Here is a 16,897-nt window from a genome sequence, read left to right on the forward strand (position 1 = left end):
CGCCCTGACAAAAGGCAGCCCCTCTCCGCCCGCCCCCTGGCTGCGGGCGGGGCCCCGCCGCACCTCCCTCCCCCGCCGCTGCCAGCCATCCCGCCAGCCATCCCGCCGGCCCCGGGGGGAGCTGCTGCCCCAGGCTGCTGGGCGAGTTGCTGAGCGCCGGCCACCTGGTCCTACGGGCTGGGCGCCGAGGTGAGTGCCGGCGGGCGCCTCGTGGCCCGCCCGCCCCCAGGGAGGGCCACCATCTTGCCGGGGGCAGGGGGTCGGGCAGCCCCCGGGCTGCGGTGAAGCCGGGCCGGGCCGGGCCGGGTGAGGGATTTCGGTGCGGGAGCGCGCTCCGTGCCGGCTGCCGGCGGGCGGGCTCTCCTCACCGGGCACCGGCGGGGGGACTTGAGCCCCGGCCACCTCGGTGTGGGGTTTGTCGGGGGTGTGGGGTTCTCTTTCTTCTCTCTTTTTTGCTTCTCACGGTTGGGGTGGCGATAGGTCCGGGCTAGGGGAGGAAGAGAAACAAAGACTAGGAGGGTAACCTGCCTGAGAAGGAAGGAACGAGCGCATCGGTGCGGGCGGTGGGCGCCCCGGGATGCCCGGTGCTGCCCTGGGCGGGGGTCTGGGGCTGCCCCGCAGCCTGCCCCGGCTCGGTCCGGGCAGGGCTGGGGCTGCTGGTTCTGTGCTAGGTGAACTGAGCATCCCGGAGCTACGGAGACAAAGCGGTCCCCCCCCGCGGTGTGCAGAGGATGGGTTTAGATGCGAGGTTTTGTTGGCGGGTGTTACCTGCAGTGATTAATCCACACGGACTCTAAAATGGGATGTTTCTGCCGTTTGTGGTGGTTATTTACTTTTTGTATTTCACTGGGGCTGGACTGTTTAAATCAGCTGTCTGTAAATTTATCGGGTTGTTTGTTTGTTTGTTTTTACTTCTGTTTCTTTTCGTATCTACAAAAGGAAAGCGACTTAAGTGTTTGCAATCTAGCAGCCAGAAAGAAAGATCTGTTTAAAGATATTTTTAGCTGAAAACCTTGAAAAAGAATGTAAAACTTTATCTTGATAGATCTGGGATAGATTCTTGCAAACCCCTGATTTCATTGTGAAAGCCAGTCTGATTTTGTGATTTTGAAATGACTTGAGAATGTGGATAGTAAAGGCTCAGAAAGCAAATAAAAATAAACCAAATTAATTTTCTAAAATACCTCCTGTGTGATGCGTTTTTATGACAATCTTCAGATTCTTTTCAGAGTTTATTAGTACACATGCAGGCTTTCTGGCTTGGGGAGTGGAACAGTCAAAATAATATTCAGTAGCACGGTCTATGTTTATTAAATGTATTCACCCAGTACAGGTTTGGTTGAAAAATAAAGAATACCATTCTAAACAAAAGTAAGCATCTTGTCGTTTAAGTAGGAGGGGAAAAGAAAGAATCGATTTGGACCCTAATTCAAGAAGGTGCTTAAAGCACATGGCTAATAAAGGCACCGTCGTAGGGTAGAGGATTTATCGTTATTGTCGTGCTTGTTGATGTTCACTGCAATTTCTTGTGTTTTGGGCCTGACTGCTACCACACAACCCTCTTCCTCTGTTCCTGTCTCTTCTGTAGGGAGGTCTGGGCCATATCCACAATTTTTTTTTCTTCTATTGAACTTTGAAATTCTTGTGTTTCAGATGGCTTCCAGAAGCGATATGCTTCACTGATCCAGGACTGGGCTATACAAAAGTAATTACAGAAGCTGCATGGAAAGGCACTTTTTTTGTTTTAACAACAAAGTTGTATGTAAAATCAGTCCTGGAGGCAGCCACCTGTGTGCACTGTTGATACTTTGCAGGTGCTTCAAAATAGAGATCAGGTTTAATCATATTAAAATGTAAATCTACTTGAAACTTTTAATACAGTGTTCCTTTCAATATGAAGGTTGTTGTCAATTGCTATTTTTAACAAAATTACCCTGTTGGGTAAATCCATAACAACTTGATTAGGAAGTATTCAGTGTGGTTACTCAGCAGAAGATTAAATCACAAATAGATCAGAAGAGAAGTTACTTCTTGTTTCCTAAAGGAGATACTTTACCTTGCACTTCAGGAAGTCCTGCAGGACATTGACAGTGCTCTTCATCTCTGTAGACAGGCAGTAGGGACCGTTTCCCTGAGCTTTAGGAAACCTCAGCCATGTCTTGTTTTTCTTGTATGTGTTATGGTAAAAGGCTGAACGCTGAAGCTACCAGTCTTGAGGGTTTTTTAATGGGTTATTGTGAAATGCTTTTGATCTGTGACAAGCTGGGGTCGGGAGGGAGGAGAAAGAGAAGGCACTTGGAGAGTAGATGTTCTGTGAGCCCTTTGAAACAGGACACCTATTATATGTTTGTCAGCAAGTCGGTGGGATGAAGTGACCCAAGTGATCTCTCAGAGACCCGTGTCCTCTAAGCTGGGGAAAGCATGTACTGTTATATGGTCACTGAGCAAAGATGCTGTCCTAGGAGCTTTCTGCAGAGAAAGAAAGGTCTTTGTCACTTCAAGTTCTAATTTCAAGACAAACTGCAAATATTCTAGTGCTTGTCATAAATAAGTAAATAAAAGATGAACAGAACATGCCATATATTCCCTGACCTTCAGAAAGTAACATGTATTTTGCTTTTTTCAACTGAATTAGTTTAGGTGTTAGGATTTGCATGCTTGGCCACAGCTACCTCTGAGTTAAACAAATGGTATTTGCATAGTGTCTTCACACTGGTGGCAGTGTCTTGTGTTTGTCATGGCTTCGTGTGTGCAAGAGTAACACATTGGTGAGATGAGAGTTTATCAGGACAACAGCTCAAATAAGGGGACATTTATTAGCATTTTAAAATAAGGGGTCAAGCATGTAACCACCTTATTCTCCACAGAATGCTGCTTCTTTTGCGTTTCAGGCTTAATGTAAAAATAAAAGCTAGCTTGTCATTTTCTGGGGTCTTGAGAAAAATCTCCAAAATGTGATCAGAAATGTACACACTATGAGCAGTTTTAGAGAGATATAAACTGCTCTCCATGCTGTTTTAGAGAATACCATGTTCACGCCAATATAATTATTTGATTTCTCATGGATGGAAGAAGAAATGAGTGGGAAACAAAACTTGTGCATATGGGGGCAGTATGAAGGAGCAGGAGGAGAAGAAATATAGATACCTAATTCCAAAAGTTTTTAGGAATGTACGTGTTTTGGTGGGAGTTTTAAAGACTAAGGAAATCATGCTTTTGCTAATAATGATCTGTAGGCAACTAAAATTTTACAATATTATGCTTTCCTCACATTTACATTAACACTACACAGATTTTCTTTGGTTATATTCACTGAGGATAGGGAAGATCTTTCACCCACCACTAGATATGGAGTTTGTACTAAATGGACAGCAAACCACTTTACAAATGCAATGCCATGTTGAAGTTGAGAGCCTCTGTTTTTTCCTGTAGTATATCCAAAGCAGAGATAGTGTATGTATGTAAGATCCAGATTTCTGAAGGACTTGAGGTGCAGCTTAGATTAGAGTAGAATCACAGAATGGTTTGAGTTGGAAGGGACTTTAAAGATCATCTAGTTCCAAGATCCCTGCATGAGCAGGGACACCTCCCACTAGACCAGGTGGCTTAAGGCCCCATCCAACCTGGCCTTGAACACTTCTGGGGATGAGGAATCCACAACCTCTCTGGGCAACCTGTGCCAGTGTCTCACTGTCCTCATAATGGAGAATTTCTAACCTAAATCTACCCACTTTCAGTTCAAAGCCAGTACCCCTCGTCCTCTCACTACAAGCCCTTGTGAAAAGTCCCTCCCCAGCTTTCCTGTAGGCCCCTTCAGATACTTGAAGGCTGCTATAAAGTTTCCCCAGATGCTTGATTAGGATGTTAGTAGCTGCTGGGGGAGGAGGAGCTTCTGTCTTTGACCATATGTCATTTTATACCTGCAAGAATCTATTACCTTGCTCTCATGCTCTGCTCTGATGATGTGTGGGCAGCTTGGTATACATTGGGCCTGTAGCTCTGAAAAGAGAGAGAGAATTTGGCTGAGTACTTGAAGCCATTCCTACACCTACATGTCGAGTGGTGTAGGCATGAGGTAGGGGAGGTTGCTCAAGTCTTGAGAGAGCTTGGCTACCCTCTGTGATGTGTGCATGTTTACCTTTTCTTTTTGTTTGTCTTAAAATACAATGCATGATTCTGGGTTAATTAACACAAGCTAAACTTTTCATGTGTGGCTGCCTCAAAAGGAAGAAGGGAGACAGCTGAGGAACTTCATTTAAACTTGTAAGCGTTCCTCAAAAGAGAAGTGGCTTCCTATAAGATGAAGAGTTGAATAAATAAGAAAGCATTTATCTTACGAAGGACCTTTGATATTTTTTTCCCATTCCTTTGAAGAGGCCTCAGTTTAGCTATTGCTAAATAGTCTTGCAATGTCTTTGAAATTAGTATTTCCTACATAAGTCTGTTGGTAATTTCTAATGCTTTGTGAAAGGCTTTTAAATAAAAAATGAGAACATTTATGTTGAAGATCTACTTAGTACTCAAGTTAAATGTTGATCACAGTAAAGCTCCAAATGGGAAAAAAACAATAAAAATGTAGTCTTTAAATTGATTTTGGTTAAAACATGTAATGCTGTTCTACATGCCCTAGAGAGAGAGAGAGAGAGATGAGAATGTCTGGGGCTTTGTTGCTCCTGTGTTTTTTCCCCCCCATCTTTCTGAGCAAAATGTGAAAGGACTGGGGGAGGAGCAAGAGTAGAAATACAATATCTCCGTAGGCAGAACTGGAGTAGTTTAATATGCTTAACTAAAATCCTAAAGTGCTTGATTGTTTTTAATGCATGACTCATTCTTTATGGTGTTCTATTAGGAATGTATACAAAAGTGGAACTTTTCGTCATACAAACTCAGCTTCAGCCACAATTGTCTTGGGCTCTTTCAAGCCAATGTGAGGGGCCAATGAACCTCAGGAGATGTGCCTCTCTTTTACTTCAGTGAAGGCACATAGGTCAAGTATGTTCTTAACTTAGGCCTCTCAGTTTCATGTCTGAATTTAGACGGGAGGAATCTGAGCTATAATGTATCTGTGTCTTGTATGTTTTGTGCTTTTCTGGGGTATGGTGCAATGGGAAGAATGCCCAGTATTGAAAAGCATTGGAAAAATTGGAAAGAATGCAGCAGCACAGATACATGCACTTAAAACAAGATTCTCATCAGAACAAAAATGATGGGTTTAAACACTTTTGAATGGATTTCAATCCATTCTAAAATAAAGAAATGTTAATTAGTACTGTACAGACATTGGTGTCCAGTTCAGTCTAATTCTCCTACAGGCACCTGCGAGTTACATGGATAAGCTGTTACTTCATCAACTGGAGTCCACTGCCTTTGTCTCTGTGGGTATACTAAGCTTAAGCCTACTTGTCCAGGCTAGATACCATAGTAAACAGGTTTGCTTTAAGAGTATTGGGATAAAGTGTCATCATGTTTAAGGAAAATAAAGGTGTGAAATTTTAGTAGGTGCTAAAGTAGGACCAGGTTTACCCCCCACAAATACCTTTTTTTGTCCCGGTGACTTAAATGGAGCAACAATGAAAGCATGGTAAAATGCTGCAGTGATTAGATGCTGAGAGAAGTAATTCAGAGGATAATCTAAAAATATTGGATTAATAGTCTTAGGAGTGAGATACATTTAAATGTTTGTGGTATACCTGACTAGAAGTAAGGCTCTGCCTAAGTAACTGGGGAAACAGCTGAAGAAATTGCACAGTTCGGCAGGAATGGAGGTCCAGTAATAGTGTATTGACTCAGAGCAATGGGGACCCTTGGAGTCAGGTTTAACTGCCATGGTGAAGGGGTTGCAGAATATGGGTTTAACTTTCTGAGATAACTGGGTGCCTTATGTAGTCTGCTTACATTTGAAGATAATTATTAACTACTCCCTTTGCAATGCTGTTCTTGAATCACAGGGGGACTTTGGTTTGGAAACTGAGGTAAATTCCATGAAGCATGTGTGCAAATTGATTGAAGTAGAAGGACTCTTGGTTTCAAAAACTGCTCTTTTGTCTGAATGTCAATAGCAATTGTTCGGAAAGCATTTGCATTTTAATTAAGTAGTAGTATGGGGTGCTACAAAATAATATTGCATGTTATTTCTTAATAGTGCATATTAATGTATTGTTTGCACCATATGTAATTGCAGTTTCAAACCTAAGGTCTCATCCATTTAGCATGCTGCAGCATTACCTTGCAGACGAAGTATGCAATGTACCTAATTGGTATCTTAATGGCTGGCAACTGATTGGAGTAAATGAGGGGGATGGTGGTGACCCCTACCCAGCACTCCCCCAGAAGGGACTGGCATCACAGGAGGACAACAGAGCTTTTACATGGGGACTTTGAATTCACGGTGACCTGTTGTACCTACTGTATTTTTGGAGACTTTTCCTTCCCAGCCTGGAGAACATGCTAAAGCTGTAACGTGTCTGTGCCCGTTTTCATACAGCAGTAAGAAGCTACCATGTTCATCAGATGCAAAGTTCTGTGTGCTTTGCTGTGTCCCCATTAGAATGATATTTTGATAACATTTTTTCAGCTGAGAAGCAGGTCTTCATCTGAGTTTGTCTATGTTGTGCCTTAATAGTTGGTGTCAGAGAGCAACAAGAGCAGGGCTGCTGCACAAGAGGGGCTGAAGCAGGAGCTGAGGGCAGCCCCAGCACAGAGTCATCAGCCAGGGCACTGCTCACAGAGTCTGGACACGAGAACTGGGCACTGGTAGCAGGCTCTACCAGCTGTCCCTGACCTGACAAGCAATGAACCTGGTCCCCCCAGGGAGTCCAGTCAGCAGTGAAACAATCCAGAGCCAGGGCTCTAAGCAGGTCTGGAACACAGGCTGCAGGTAGGCATGTCAATGGCATAGTTTAAGCAGGGACTGAAGGCCTTGGGCTGAATTTACATGCAGCTCTTGGGCCCATTGGTAGAGGTCCCAGATGAGGTGTGTCAGGGCCAGTGAGGTCTACCAGTGTCTTCAGATCCTGACAAATGGATACGGATTCTGCCCGTCCGTGGGTAATTCACCAACTTGGATGTTGCAGTCTGGTTTAAAATGATACAGAAAAACCCAGACCCACAAGCAGTATTGGTTTTAGCATGCAAAACTGAGATCCAGGAGCAGTTGTTTAGGCCTATAAATGTCAAATGGACATTTCATTATTGGTGTTTGTTGTTTGTTTTTTTTTTCTTGGTACCTCAGCCTAGTTCTTATGCTGGTTGAAGGCATTAGTTTATTTTTGCATGTTTTGAAATAATAAAAACCACTTGTGTCTACAGTGTCATTGCATTGATCCAAGTGGACATTAGCTCTTAAAACATAAGAATACATTAGGATTTGGGGCAATCTTGGTCAAGTCAATTTTGTGAATGTCTCTACAAGCTACATCTTATCATGAAAGTATAAAAAAACATATATAGTGGTTAAGTCTCAGCCCTCCCATATTTTTTCTTTAACTTCTTTACTGTCTTGTGTCCCTGAGCCGTTGGCTTAAAAACTAAGTTAATGTTACTGCTCTTAAAATCAGGATGATGAGTTGGTCAGAAAACTAATTAATAAAAGTAGGATTAAGGTCGTAAGTGTACATATCTAATGGTATGTTTGGATATAATTATTTCTTGTTATCTTCAGGATTTTCCTTTCCTTAAGGAAAAGCAATAAATTAAAAATTTATTCCTAGAGTAATTTGCTGACTACTGAAGCATAGGTCCAGCTGCTTTTTAGTTCACCTTGCACAGGAGCAGGGAAAAAACTACTGGAGGTTTCTGGGATTTTTGTTGCCTTCAGAGATTTCCCTTTGTCAGCCCCACTTCTTGAGGTAAAAAGGAGTTCTGGACAGGAAGACTTCAGGCTTTGCTGAATAGCTTTAAGAAGTAAAATATTTATGTAATATATGTGCGTAAGGGTAACCGAAAAAATCCCCCCTGCTCCTATAGAATTAAGAAGACACTGAAGTGGTGTGAAATGTTTCTTTAATTAAAACCCCCATGCATGTGCTGTTTAGATGCTTGTGTGTGCACACTTTGCACCCTTCGTTGAACGTGACATTTCAGACAGTTGCAGAGGCAGATGCAGCTTAGAAGTACATACTGTGTACTACATTATTTACAAGCAAGCATGTGCTTTTAGTACAGCTGTACCTGCTTGACAAGGAGGATGTGTGCACTGAACCCACTGGGTTTGGCAGCTATAGAAAGAGTTGAGCAGTTTGATTTAACTCCATCGTGCTGGTAAGAATGTTATGCTTTGCATCTATGCGCTTTGCAGAAGTCTGGTTTAGCTGGAAATCCTCTTGTTTGTGGAAAAAGTAATGTAATAAGTGACAGAGCATGTACTCAGTCTTTCATAGGCAATTCCTGGGAGATCTGATACTAAATAATGTGAGATGGGCTTTTTTTGACTGTTTGTTTTTAAATGGATAACATTTTTCTGTCAAGCAACCTTTTATGGCATTTACTTTCTTCATGTCTGTAAAACTGTCAGCTTTACACGTAATGCAGGGAATATCTGTTGTCTTGTGGGTCATGTCCATAGTCCATAGTGATGCTTTTTCTCAAGCTGATCAGGAGCTAGAAGAGAGTTACACTAGAAACACTTGAACGTGATGCTTGTAGGATAAATGCAGTGCATTTCTTGGCTCTCCAAAAAGTATTACGTTTACTTGGAGAGATGTACATCTCCCCTGCTTGGCCTTGGCATTTACCAGGTAGACTTGGAAAAGCTTGTGCTTGGAGGTGTGGGATATTTTTTTGCTGCCCACATGGCCTCTGGAGTAGATCAGGAACATTTTTGTTTTATTATTATTTTATTCTTACATTATGTCACTTTTTGACAGTCCGTGTTTTGGGGTGTTCTTTCATGTAGTTAAACTGGGTTTCAGGGGGTACTTTTAAGATAAATACTGAGTTGTTCTGCTGAAAATACGGAGCGATATTGGTACTTTTTGCCTTTGTGCATTTGTTATTAGGATCATATGTCATTTGGTATTTGCATGTTGTTTGGGGTTTTGGTGATTAGCTCCCTGGCCTAAGAGATAAGCACTTTTAAAAACAACAGGGAGCTCTCAAAATTTTTATTTTGGGTACAATACTGTGTATGGCTTTTATGAACTGCATATGATACCCTAAATGGCTGTTATAGTGTATTTTTTTCTTTAAATAAAATTGAAAATATTATAATCCATATGTAACTGTCAATCTTAGCAGTATTTGAGCCTTTTCTTCCAGATAGTTTTTTTCTTACCTCTTGCAGAAAATTATTTTCTGTTTGTTTTTAAATTTCAGAAATCAACGTACAGCATTTCCATGTCTGACTACTGGTATTGGAGGCTGATCCCGTGCAAAGAAACTGGAAGCTGCAACTGCTTTGCAACAACCAACCAGTCTAATGAAGAGAAAGAAGATACAAACCATCAGGTTGTGGTGTCAGATATCATGCAGCTTGTTCGAGATAGGCAGGAGAGGCCAGAGAGCACAGCAGGTGAGAAAAATACAGTGCACTTTGAAAATTGTCCAACTGGCTGCCAAACCGTGTTAAGAAGAGGACTGATGGCTTTAATAATTTTAGCAGTGGTCTATCATCACTAGCAGTGAGAGCAGGGCAGGGAGCCCAAACAGAGGAATATCCTAGTATTCAGTTGGAGGAGGGTGATGTCACCCCAAACCCAAACATTTAGTAGCAGCCAGTGAAGACCTTTACTCAGGAGGACTGGTACTTGTTCTAAGAAATTAAAATAATTCCAAAAATTAATTGATTAGCAAAAAATAGTCATCCCAGAGAAACGTGACCTACCTTCCTACAGTTTTAAAATCATAATCTTTGAGAAGCTGCTGAGAAGCAAGTACAAAATACCTCTGCACCTTCATCATGTTGCTTTTGTTGCCATGATCCATAAGCAGAAAACTGTAGTGAGTGCTAGTTTATAGTTACAGGGTTTAAGGATACGTTTTATTCCTGTACCATATGATCTTATATTTACCCATGCAGGTGGCTGTTGCATTAATATATGAAAGTGCAGATGGACTACAAGTCTAGGATTTGATTAGCAGTTGCATCTGATAGCAGCTGGTCTTTATTAGCACACTTCTTTATGTTAAATAGGTTATTTTTATTTTTTTTTATCTACACATATTATTGCAAACCTCTCTAAGCTGGAAAGATGACTAAAACCGGAAGGGTAAAATTCACTAAAATACAGCTTTGCATTTAATATACAATTACAAGGCAGGATATGACTTCTTTGTAATAGAAGGAAAAAAGCTCATTCTTTTAGCTGGAATGAGCTAATGATGTTGGTGCTACTACAGCATGATTCTGCTGTGGCTTAACAGGAAGTAGTTATTAGAGTAGTAATTTTATTTGTCTACTAATGAGGTCTCTACCAGAATATGAGATTTCTTTTGAGGACAGCAGGAAAGATACAAAAAGCCCCTGAGGAAATTCCAGAGGAGGATGTCAGGATTGGTCAGAGGCTTGCAAAATATTATTTCTGTAGAAATAAAGAAGGTATATCTAGACTACAAGAAGAAAGGGAAGGGAAAGCACACAAATTCTGACTCTGTAGTGGAGATCTTTGTGCATTATCGAGGAGGGTGAACATCTGCTTGGTGTAATCTTCGTGTTGTCCATATGTAATAGAATAAGATCAAGAAAATGCAAACAACTTCTACATAGCAGATTTAGACCTAATTGTGGGGACAATCAGACTACTTAAAGAGCATGTGTAGTCTCCAGCCTATTCTTGATAAAACCTGGAGTGGAACAAACTACTGATGAAGGTGAGGTAGGTGTAAGTGGTTCTATCTTAGTGCTCTGAGCTAGGCTAAGAGATTTCCTGAAGGTTTTTTGGTATGTTGTTTATATGATGGGAAAAGAAACAAAAAAGTCTTGAGAAGGTATACCTGCAGTATGAAGTCAGAGGAGAGGTAGTTCTGTCTTGTGTCATCTGCAGGATTTCAAATGGAAAATTACTACTCTTCCTTTCCAGAAATTCAGGAGAGAGCTGTGTTAGGTTCAGAGTCAGGTGTGTGTGTATTTTCTGTTGATGTAACAGTGAATCAATGGTTGACTGATTGATCTACAGAGGAAGCTTAGTAAGCTGCAGAGATCTCAAGGAATGCAGTGAAGGCAGACCAGGAACTGAGCATATATACATACTTCATAGGCATGGAACTGCATATAATAACTTGCACATACTTGGCTATGCTAATTTCACCTTTTAGTGGTGGCTGCTCTCCTTCTGTCACTGAAGTCCATGTGAAAGGAACATGAGGTTTAGTGAAAGAAGTTCTGGACTGAGTTTCCTGACACAAGATGTAGCAGATTTTTCATTGAGGATTACACTCATGTCTGGCTCTACAGCTGAAATGCAAGCCAATTAATCAAAACTGAAAAGCACCTGATAATACTCTTTATGCCTGGAAGAAGTGGGACATAGTTTTCAAAAAACTGTATGTTTGTTTTCTTTTGACTTGGAGAACAGCATGGAGACAGGCAAAGGAGCTTTTCCAGAGCTAGGTATGAGAAATGTGAGTTGCAGAGAATTTTCTGGCAAAGTTATTAAACTTTAAGACTAAATGCAGTGTGAAAGCTCTTTCTGTGTTGTAATTAATACTGTTGCTATTATTGGGGATTGAATGCATCAGTATATTTGTGGCCATTTTACTGGCCTTTGATTTTTAACAAATTATTGCTCTTAATTGATGCAATCTGCACGTTAGTATTCTGACTTTATCAAGGGACTGCTAAAAAGAATGCTCTGAAAAGAACTACAGCAGCATAACATGATGAATATTTAAAATGGGCAATTTTTGTATATTGTGGGATGAGCAGTTTTATTCTCTAGTTCAAGTATTTATTTCAGGAAAAGAAGCAAGTATTTTTGTGGCTGGTAAAGAAAGCCATAGTGCCTTGCTATGTGAAGCTAGGCCTTACAGTCTTCTGGTAGAAATAGGGAGAGAGTGGAATGCTGCTGTGGAAAATAAGCTCCAGCAATGTTGTTGGAGTCTTTTACTTTCTCTATTTTTGGCTTCTGTAAGGTAGCGTGAGAGGTCTTAGTCTCTCATGCAGAGTAATAATACTGTAGGATGGAGAGCATCTTGCTGCTCTTCTTAGTTAAACCATATGTTGCTGTTGCTGAATTGTTAATGCCTCTGTTCCTTCCCCAAGAACTGATCTGCTAGGCTATTGATACAGTATTAATAGCAATATTTTTACTGCAATGTTTTCCTAGAAGTTATAATTAAGATATTGTCTTTGTTGTTGTTTGTTGTGTCAGTGAGTTCACGCACTTTTGCTTGAGACCCTGTTGCATCTCAGAAGGCTCAAAAGCCTAGCTTGAAAGCACCAGATGAAGAAGCATGCAGAATTCAGCTTGGGGCAGAGCTCAACCAAGATGGCAGCATGAGAGCATCCAACAAACCTGTGTGTGCTATTGCTTCATTTCAGATTGTGTCTGTAATACATCCTTCCCACTCTTCAGAAGAGGCTGAAAAATAGAAGGATTGTGGAAAAAGGATGGAGGTGTGGAAGACAGTAATGAGTCTTTAAAAATAAATAAATATAGAAGTATTAATTCAGTATTTCTATAATTTCTAAGTGCTTGTTATGGTGTTCCACCTGTTTGGGGCTGGACTTCAGGAGTGCTGTGCCTGGTAACAACAGTGCAATTTTCGTTTGAAAAGGGCTTTTCTGCTCTGGAGATGGACCCCTTTGGTTCACACCTTTTCTTTGTTTGTCTTTTTCTTTGTTCAGTTCAAAACTGTTTGGACTATAATCCTTTCACAGAGGGTTTTTGAGCCTCCTGCCATGATGCTAAAGCAATAGGGAAGCAGAGAAAACCTTTTAGGGTATCAAGATTTGCTAGTGTAATGTCTTGGGAACTGTAATTGCCTGTTAAAGCAAATAGCCATGAGGGTGCTAGAGTCAAAGATTTTACAGAAGTAAGGGGATTATCATGATTGCCCATGTTTTGAGGAATCAAGGATACAGGCAACTGCTGACTGAAGTCTGAAGTCCTCCTGGTCCAAACTTACCTGAGAAGACATAGTTCATGACTAGCAAATTTTTAAAACTATTTTAAATTATGAGTATCTTTTTACCATTTTGCATGATTTTTTTTATTTTTACTTGAGAAATTACAAGGCAGCTGAAAAGACAGCTGAGTGACTATGTAATGAGCCAATTCTAACATTTCTAACAGTGCTGCAAGACACACCATCAGCTGTTGCAGTCACAGGCACTCAAAGTGCTCATCTGTTATATTCATGTGCTCTTGGAAAGAAACATGCTTGATATCAGCGCAGTATGTTAAATTGCAGTGTTTTCCACACATAAACACCTTTTAGGCACTACTTTACAGTATTACTGAATCTGACAGCTTTGATTGAATTATATACCTGCTATAACATCACTGTCTGGAACGGTGTGGCCAGGTTACATTATTAAGACCGCGGATGGCTCATCGTCTGCATCAGGGGGGGAAAAAAGCCAGTGACATGCTGTCGTCTTGAGCACTTGTGTATCCTGGTAACTCTGAACTGAGAGTGTAACTTCAGTTTTACTCAGTAGCCCCCCATTTCCACCAGTCACAACTGTATAAATACAAAATTTCAGTAGTAATGTACAAGGGAAACATTGTAGGTGTTCATTGTTGTGATAATTATACTTTCTCAAGTTAGGTGACTTTTCAGAAAAACAGTAACTAATGCTGTTTGGGTCAAGTCCATTCTGTTCCTTGATATCTACAAATAAAGCATTTTAATTTTAACTAAAAAGTAGAAAACTTAGAGTGGTCTCTTAGAAGCTGCTCCTTTTTTTTGGTACCTAAAAGAGTGCCAGGATTAATACAGTGTATGTTTGGGAGAAGTCCTCCATTTATGCAATATCTTTGGAAAGTTCCTGGATTCTTGGAGCTGTCTTATGTTCTCTGAGAAGCTTTGGCATTCATACACAATATCTCACTAGAATTAAAATTATAATTTGCAAAGTTATGCATGTTACTGCATACCTTAAATAACAAGCCATTAAAAGGTTTTTCCAAGGGATTGCTTATGAACTAGGCTAATACAGCTGCCAGGTATTTGCAGAAAATGAGGCTATGAATATCATACCAAGTGTTTTTAATGAGTGCATCCTCAAAAAAAAAAAAAAAAAAATTAAAATATCAAGACCAAAATTTGTAAGGCAGCTGGAGATTCTTTCTGTGTTATAATTCCATATGCAGCTGCAACAAGGCCACTTTTTTCATAGGAGTGACAACAACATACTGTCATCTGATTAACATTGGTACATACTCTATGGAATGAAGATGGCATTGTAGACTTCTCAGCCTGTCCGTATGGATGCTAAATGGCTCATGACCTTTTTTGCCTTTAAAAACAAGCCAACTAGGGCAGGATTCCCTAAACTATAATACACAACCCACTAAGTGGCAAACAGTGCAGCACAGAGATGGGAGCTCTTGCTGTCCCTGGTGGCATCTGTCATAATTCTCAAAGACGGGGAACTCAGGGTCTGGGTTTTTTTATGAACCTAGAACTGTGATCACATTGACTGTTGGCAAAGTGTTTGTTTGCTGTATGTTTCTCTTTGTCTGCTTAGTGACAGTGCATTGTCCCTAAAAGGACTGGATGGATTTTATTGAGGGAGCTTTTAAGCATATCCCTGCTGAGCTTTTGGTTTGATCCTAGTAGTTTGATTGATGGGAAGTACATGTCCAAGAGCAGGTATTATATGTGCACAGGTAACATTTCTCAGTGTTTGAGGCATATTCCTTACAGAGTCACAGAATCATTCTGATTGGAGAAGGCCTTGAAGATCATTGAGTCCAACCATTACAGTGGAACTAAATTTAATAAATAAATGCTTTTACAGGCCTGTTCCTTTACTGGCTGCTGTAGGACTGGTATCCATCTCAGCATGTGTTTTTGAGCCAGTATTTTTATATGTTAGTTAAAAGAGCTGCTTTTTATTAAAACTGAATTTCTAATTAAGGAATTTGACAAATTCTAATGAATTTAACTCCTCAAAATGAGACATGTTTAAAGTTAATTGGAATAATCTATCTACCAGCATGGAAAGGAGGACCTTGTATGGCAGACCTCATCTGCACTGTGTTGCTGCTTCAAGTAATAGAGCAATGAAATCCTAGCCTGATTAAAATCAGTAGGAGTCTTGTCAGGATTTCCATCTTAAGACTTTTAAGGCAATGCAGGTTAACCAGTTTCTTAAATGATATTAGTATTAAACATCTTACTCTAATTCAGTCTTCGCTGGGAATTACAGCAAATATAGAAGATATAAAAATAACTTCTTGTTCAACTAGTATAATTAATTTCAAGAAATCAGAGCAGAAAACTCCATTTGAGTAAAAAGGCATTGTCATGTAAAAACGGAGCTTTTGAGAGGTACTGCAGTCATATCAGTAACAAAATTCAGACTGCATGTGTATGTATGTGTGCATATATGTCTGTCTGTAATTTGGTGCTACACTTGATGAGTTTTCAGTTCAACTGCTGTTCACTTTCCTGCGTGTGTGGGTATTTCATACAGTAACAGAGGAGTGCAGCTTTAAAAAAAAAAAAAAAAGACATTTTCAGGAAACAGTGCTGCCTGAAATTACTCCTAGCCTTTAACTGCTAGTAATCCTTTTTTTTTTTTTTTTTTTTTTTTTTTTTTTTTTTTTTTTGCCAGGATGCTAAGATAAAGTTGAAGAATCTATGGTACCATCTGCAGCTACAGTGGGGCATGAGAGCATTTTTAGTTTTTCTTCCAAATCCCTTGAACCCAAATGGGAAAGATTTTTAGGGAGATGTTCCAAGATCTGTGTGCTGCAATGGGTTATGTTGATCCACCACAACTTATAATGGTGTTCTGGAAATAATTTTGCTGCATTGATGCGCTTCCTTCTACTTTTTCCCCTGTTTTCTGTTGCAATAAGCAGCCTACCCACAACATTTGTTATTTTTCCCTGTTCTATTCTCGCATTTCCTAGAGAGTCTTTTCCTTTTCAGAAAGAGTGGCTGGGGTTCCTTGTTAGCTGTGAGATCGCATGAACCTGGGAGGTACAGCTGGAGCTCTGGCAGCCTGTCTGCCTTCATTTTGCTACCTGTTCTGTGCTCAGAGAGCTCTCTGCCAAGGGAGAGGCAAACATCAGTAATCTGTACAAAGAAGCAAGGACTTCTTAGATTAAGTTAGGGGGAAGCTATACCTGCTTTGTCCTGAGTGGTGTTCAGAACCCTTTTGTGGTAAGATGTGGAGTCTCCTCCAATAGTGGCATTTTTATGTTGCGTAGGGAGGTATGAAACTTTATCCCTGGCAATGTTAAGCTAGTAAAAGTTAATACACCTTTCTTGGGTTTATAGATTTTAATATTATGTAGTTATAGATGTCCTTTTGTTTATAAACTACTTGAAATATATAGCCATTTAATCATAAGAGAAAGCAATAACATCTAGTTTATTATGGAAATGTATAGCTGTTGCAGTACCTCTGAATGTAATGAATTTTTCTCTTTTGATTTAAATCATACTTCACTTTTAATTTATTCTCCGTGCAGGATGAAACATCCCATACTTGCTGAAAATAAAGAAGGAAGGCTTCATCAATTCTGTTTAGTCCCTGACATAAGTACCTTTGTGCTTGTGGTGCCTCAGGTGGCTCCAAATAAATTGGAAAAGTGCCTAAGCAGCAGAGTAATTTAAATTCAGGAGGGGTTACGTGTCTAACATGTTTAGGCATTCTGTAAAACCTTTTTTCTGTGTCTGTGGGCAGTGGATATCTTTGTAAATCTGCTTCATTATAATATGTAAACAGGAAAAAAACTGCTTTATTATAGAAACTGGCTTATTCTTCTGGCAGGGTAGTGCA

The 16,897-nt window shown here is 40.3% G+C and overlaps 1 protein-coding gene across 6 annotated transcripts in view; it reads left to right on the forward strand.

The window, feature by feature from the left end:
- The first annotated feature begins 106 nt into the window (after positions 1–106).
- Positions 107–16,897, forward strand: part of MCF2L (MCF.2 cell line derived transforming sequence like) — a 162,869-nt gene continuing 146,078 nt past the window's right edge. For 5 of the 6 annotated variants that reach the window (XM_051617536.1, XM_051617553.1, XM_051617563.1 and 2 more), the window contains exons 1-2: positions 107–189; positions 9,313–9,508. In XM_051617536.1, the coding sequence (XP_051473496.1) occupies positions 9,334–9,508 (175 nt within the window). In that variant the 5' untranslated portion in view covers positions 107–189; positions 9,313–9,333. Of the gene's footprint in view, positions 190–9,312; positions 9,509–16,897 lie in introns of those variants that run through there. The other variant, XM_051617633.1, reaches the window with a different exon arrangement.

The sequence above is a fragment of the Apus apus genome, chromosome 1 (genome assembly GCF_020740795.1).
Source record: "Apus apus isolate bApuApu2 chromosome 1, bApuApu2.pri.cur, whole genome shotgun sequence".
Lineage (NCBI taxonomy): Eukaryota > Metazoa > Chordata > Aves > Apodiformes > Apodidae > Apus > Apus apus.